Source organism: Terrapene carolina, unplaced genomic scaffold (genome assembly GCF_002925995.2).
Source record: "Terrapene carolina triunguis isolate 2854851 unplaced genomic scaffold, T_m_triunguis-2.0 Scaffold67, whole genome shotgun sequence".
Taxonomy (NCBI): domain Eukaryota; kingdom Metazoa; phylum Chordata; order Testudines; family Emydidae; genus Terrapene; species Terrapene triunguis.
The window spans coordinates 13,062,609-13,068,608 of record NW_020664418.1 but is presented as its reverse complement, the minus strand read 5'-3'; the positions used below and the strand labels follow the sequence as shown (position 1 = coordinate 13,068,608).

The window sequence follows — 6,000 nt, the reverse complement described above, 5'->3', positions numbered from 1 at the left end:
ATATTTCCCTGGCAGTTATTGAAGGGGACTAGCAAATCACCAAAAAGTAACCCCAATCCTCCCCTCCAATACCACAGCCAGCCTTGAGATTAACAGTGCAGTACCTCTCTCCTACAACCTTTTACACACTAGCTAATGGAGAGGACAAAGCAAGGTTAGGCCAGACCATGCTTGGAAACGAAGGACTGCCTAGAGCCAGTAAAGCAGTAACATCTCACATTCATAATGATGCCGTTTTGTGGAGAAATATAAAACCACTCTTTATTTAACTGAAAAAATATGGCAGGGTGGGAGCAAAAAAATAGCTGGACACATTCCTACAAGTAAATTATCAAACAATAAGAAACACTTTATTTTAACTTTACAACATATAAATATGAGACATCTGTGCTTTCCATGTAGCTTTCTCCTCCCCCCTCCCATGCCCAGGGTCCATATCACATTGCACCAGTACCTCTGAACTCTGTGCTACAGGAGGGCTGATTGGAGCCTCTACAGCAGAGGTCAGACTGATCCAGGAGTATGTTCATATCCAGCAGGCATCACCACCCACCCATCTGTCATCTGCTCAGGTCACGGTTTGAGACTCGACTACACAGCATCCTTTCCTCTGGAGACAGGCCACTAAAGAACGGGTGCAGCAGAGCATCAGAGAATGTGATCCTCTTGGAAGGATCAAACTCTAACATCCTTCTCATCAAGTCAAACAGCTGCACATGGTCCGGTGAATCATACAGCAAGTAGCTCTGAAACAGAATAGTACTGATTCAGCTGTGGAAAAATGCAGGCAAACATCTGGCAAAAAACTAGACATGACCCTCCACACTAGATAGCTTGAGAGTTGGCAACACCGCTACAGCTATGGTAGGGTGCTACACCATCATACCTTTATTCCTGAGAAAGCCAAGGGAAGTTACAAGAGATTTTGGGCATTCAAAGGAAGTTTCAAAGGTTGTCCCTTTACTTCCTCCACAAGCAGACAAAGCTAGGGGTGGTAGAACCCTCTGGCAGTGGCGAGTGTCTTCCTCCACCGGCTACAGCAGCAGCTCAAAGCAAATGTTGAGGGAAGTGTCACTGCTCCCCTATCAACAGTTCCACATTTTTGGCCTCAGTGCAACTTCTGTTGAGGTGACAGCCACCTCTAGCCTGATGTGGCCCATCTTGAAGCCCCTTCCATCTCTCCCACATTCCTGCTGCATCCATGTCTATTAGATTAATTTTTATCCAGTAGAACACCAGGCAAATTTCTGATGGTCTCCACTGGTGAGAAGTCCCACCTACATACTACTACTCCCTTGTAGGGTGAAATCCCTTGGGAGCTATCATATATGTACCCTTGCATAGAGCCTCCACTCCCATCACCATAGTATCTGAGCATCTCACAATCTGTACTGTATTCATCATCACACCCCTTGGAAGGTAGGGCAGAGCTATCGCTCCCATTGGGCAGAGGAGGAACTGGGGCACAGTGACGCTAAGTGACTTGCCCAAGGTCACATAGGAAGTCGGCAGCTGAGTAGGGAATGGAATCCAGGTGTCCTGAGTCCCAGTCTAGCTCCCTGACTACAGAACCAATCTTCCTCTCCAGCACAGGGCTCCTCTGCCCTGTGATGGGGGCACAAGCTGGACCCCAACCTTCCAACAGACAAAGCCAAGGCTGCCATGCCCAGATGCAGTCCTGCACGGATCCCCTCAGCCTTCCTGCCTGGAACAGTTTGGAAGATCAGATTCCCTGTAAGCTGGGGGTTCTCCCCAAGTCCTTTCAGTGAGCAGCAGCCACAGGAGAGGGTTCCCTGTCCTGCCTCAGAAAGAATAAAACTAGCCAGACATGAGACAGAGACATGTCCTCAGCTTCCTTTAAGAATAAAGGCAGAGTAGGAGTAACCAGCACATCTTTCTATAGCGATCTTCACCATCACGGTTCCTATTTCACAGCTGGGGAATTGGAGGCACCCGAAGAGACTTGAGCCAGGCCACAGCAATCCAGTCACAGATCCTGTACAGAACCAAGGCCCCGAGTTTCAAAAGTGCAGAGCATCCACTGAAGCTGGAGTGCTCAGCACCGTTAGAGATCAGGCTCCCACTCCTAATCCCATCTACGGGACTGTGGTGCCGCCATGGAATTCTAAGGGCTTGCCCATCTCTAGAACACAGTGTAGGGAGCAGTCCTGAACTGGCTGGAGGAGGAGCTACATGGCCTAACAATTCCATCCCTAATTTCTGATTCTTACCACACCGCACTGACACAAGTGAAGTCTTTACTAACTGCGACTACAGCTGATTTGGAAACAGGATCAGGAGTGATTATAAAGCATTGGGTAATAGGCTCTGTAAAAGCTAATACAGCTTAAAACAATTCTATTGGGACAGACCAGTCACTCTAGTCTCGGCAAGGTTTTGTTTTTGTGCCAAGGTGCTCCTTGCATATATGGAATGAAGCTACCAATCTGTCTCCCATGTCATTTAGATACTGACAGCAGCACCCCCATTTCCATCCAGTGTCATCTCACTCCAAGAATGTGCCAGGTGACACGGTGCAAGCTAGGAATCTCAGCATCCATAGCAGAGCTACCTGAGCTTTCTATAGAAATCAGAGCAGTGTCTCATACCCGCAGTGGTTTGCAGTTCTCTTGGACGTATCTTCCATCTGATGTGTTCTCATCCCATACCAGGCCCCCCTTGTGGAAGTACTTCTGTTTCCTGTACAATAAAAGGAACTATTCAAGAGTCCTATCTGCAAGAGAAATCTGGGGGTGCACACGTATGGGGTATGCATAGCTTCACTGCAAGGCAAACATCAGTACTAAGACAAACTATATTACACAGAGGATGCTGTACCCCCTTTCCAAAGCACTTCAGAAAACTATATGCTGGGTATTCTACCAGCCTAGCCAGCAATCAAGGTGGTCTTAAAAGTTGAGCCTCATTAAAGCCAAGCTAGATGATTTCTAGCAGCCAATACTTCGGGTTTTAATATAAATCTCGTATATAGCACTTTTCATCCATGGATTTCAAAGCACTTTACAAAAATAGTAAAGTATCATTCCCATTTCACAGATGGGAAAAACAGGCAGAGAGGGGAAGTGACTTGCCCAAGGTCAAACATTAGGGTCAACAGCAGAGCAGGGAACAGAACCCAGGTCGCCTGACTCCCACTGTAGTGCCTTAGCCACTGGACCATGCTGCCAGAAAACAATAGAAGTTTCAGATTTTGATACTGTTTGCATGAAAGTTCACTGTCTTCTCAGCCAGGAACGGTGGCCCTGTCTCAGCAAAAGTACGGAAGAAATCCTAGGCAAGGCCCTCTTAGTGGTATAGAGCAACAGGGTTCCACTATTTCTAGGCTGCTCGGCCATTTTTCCCAGCCCCTGTACGCAACATCACCTTTATTTCAAGTTCAAGTCTTTTCTTGACCCTATGATCTCCACCCAGAGCTACAACCCTAGTGTTAGGATTCTGATGTGTGGCTTCTCTGCATCAGAGAAGCTATCCTGCCTACTCCACCATCACCAGAAGAACAATGCAACAGCCAAGTCAGCTGCTCAGAGTTCAGAAGCTGGTTCTCACCGAGTTTTGTGGATCATTGGAGATGGGATTGGCCCAAGGATTTTTTCCATCATTACAAGGTGCTCACGATTCTCATGAGTCTGCGGAGGAAGAGCGACTGGGTTATTTTCTTAGCCTTGAAACAGTCACATAAAGACAGGAAGGTCTAAACCCACCCTTCCAAGGACGGGCTAGTAGGACAGTCTCATGGTACCCAGAAAAATGTAGGCCCAAATCTACAAAGGTATTTGGGCTCCTAACTTCCACTGAGTTCAATGGAAATTAGGAGCATAAATACTATTGTCGATTTGGGAACTAAAGCTTACACAGTTCAGTCAAGGGCATAAAGGCCTTGCAAAAGTGTACCTGAAAGAGTGTGAAGCCACGGTAATACTCAAATAGAATGCAGCCAATACTCCAGACATCACACGGCTGTGCCCAGCCCAGCTCTGCAATGAAGAGGAGAGAAAATGACTGAGCTTCCAGTGACAAATGTGGAGCTTAAAATTGGAGAGACCTAAAACTCAGCTACACGCCCAGTGGATTTCTGTGGCGAGATGACTGCTTAGTCCTCTGGGAGTCAGAGTCCCGGAACAGAGAGATGTGCACTGAAGTGGTTATTCTCTGATTAACTCAATTGCGATACCTCACATGAGCATCTCAGATCTCTGCCATCCCAGATCTCTGCGCTGAGCACTCGCCCAAAGTTCTGGGCGCATATTTATGGACAATATTTTGCTTATACAAAAGCGTCGTCTTTGTTCCGCGCTTTGGACGTGATGCAGACTGGGTGTGCTGCCTCAGCAGTCCCAATGCCCCATCTGCAGCACCACCCAAACCTTCGCTCCCAAGAGACCTATCACAGCAGCAGGTTTAACTTTTTGTCTAAATATGCCAGTGTAGATTGTCCCCTTCTCCACTCCAGAATCAGAGATTTTCCAGTCAGTTCTCTCTTGCAAAGCCCAATTCTTACCCTAATGTACCCCGTGGCCCACTCCCCAGAAACCCATCAGTAAAGACAGAAGCGTAACTCCACTCACCCAGAATCACCTCTGGCGGGCGGTAATGCCGAGTAGCAACAATAGTAGTGTGATGCTCATGGTCAAAGGTGGCACTTCCAAAGTCAGCCACACGGATGTTTGTGTTCCTAATAGATTTCTCCTCACAGCTCTGCAACACAAGAAATATCTATAAGGAACCTGGATATACACATCAGCAGTAAAAAGCACAAAATACAGAAACATCGCACTTGTATAGCGCCTTCCATCAGAGATCTCAAAGCTCTTTAACCTAGGTAGCCAAGTACTCTTCGTTTTACAGATTGGAAAGGTCAGGAATAGAATGCAGGCCTCCTGACTTCGTCTCCCGTGTCCAAGCCACTGGAGATGATGGCCTCATGCTCAACCAGAGAATGGGAAAAAGGAAAATCTTTTTCTTACAGAAAGAAGCAAGGCATTCAATCGTTTCACCCTCTCGCTCAGAGACACAACCTACCTTGGTCTCATTGTACATGGTGTCGAAATCGGAATTCACAAAGAGGATGTTTTCAGGTTTGAGGTCAGTGTGAGTCAGCTGGTTGTCATGTAAAACTGCGGAGAGGGGTGGGGAGAGGAGAGAAAAGTTTAAGAATCAAGCACTGGACCCTCTGTACAGCTATGTCTGTTACATAGGCCCCCTGTGAACACATGCTCCCTTGCCCCAAGGGACCATACTTTGAACCAGAGTGCAATGTGCTGCACCATGGCCCATGTCAACTGTGTATCAAACAGTTTCATTAAGCTACATAGAATTCTCTTATTTGAAGCCAAGTTCCTCACTATATGTCATCACATTTTAACTGTTAAATATACATTTCAGCCATCCCATCGCGTCCGCCACATACAGGCAGTAAGTCTCATCTCTGTGAAGCTTACAAGGTTTAGTTTCCCCTCTCTTTCAGGAGGGAACTGAGGTGAATCTAGAAGCCATGTCCTCAATCCACCTCCCTTCACTGTTCTCCAAAAACATCGGAATCGCTCACCTGATTTTAAACTCTTCAGACTGTGAAAAGTGAGACTAGCCAAAACGTTCAGACACTATTAACATGCATGTAAAAACAAACTGACATTTCTCAAAGAAAACACTAGCTGGCGAGTAGAACTCACCTCATTGCTGCAGACAACCGTGGCAAAGGAATCTGGGTAACTTACATCTCAAGGCATGGCAGAGCTGGTATGCCATGTGCCGGATCTGGGGGAGGGGATATGGCTGAAAGTTATTCTCCTTCAGGAATTCAAAAGTGTTCTTGCCCAGAAGCTCAAAGGCGATGCACATGTGGCCATGGAAGTTGAACCAATCGGACATCAGGACACACAAACTGGACAGAATGGATAATAAGGATGTTATTGGCCACACAACACTCTTCTAAGGAAGTAGTATTCCCATCCCTCCCTCTCCAAGTGACTAGCACACAAA

The 6,000-nt window shown here is 46.8% G+C and overlaps 1 protein-coding gene across 3 annotated transcripts in view; it reads right to left on the bottom strand.

Moving 5' to 3' along the window:
- Positions 1 to 318: 318 nt before the first annotated feature.
- Positions 319 to 6,000, bottom strand: part of CLK3 (CDC like kinase 3) — a 29,993-nt gene continuing 24,311 nt past the window's right edge. For all 3 annotated transcript variants that reach the window (XM_024210302.2, XM_029910737.1, XM_024210303.1), the window contains exons 7-13: positions 5,736 to 5,902; positions 5,041 to 5,135; positions 4,587 to 4,716; positions 3,913 to 3,995; positions 3,568 to 3,647; positions 2,610 to 2,700; positions 319 to 746 (exon numbers count right to left, since the gene is read on the bottom strand). In XM_024210302.2, coding sequence (XP_024066070.1) covers positions 561 to 746; positions 2,610 to 2,700; positions 3,568 to 3,647; positions 3,913 to 3,995; positions 4,587 to 4,716; positions 5,041 to 5,135; positions 5,736 to 5,902 — 832 coding nt within the window. In that variant the 3' untranslated portion in view covers positions 319 to 560. The remainder of the gene's footprint in view (positions 747 to 2,609; positions 2,701 to 3,567; positions 3,648 to 3,912; positions 3,996 to 4,586; positions 4,717 to 5,040; positions 5,136 to 5,735; positions 5,903 to 6,000) is intronic.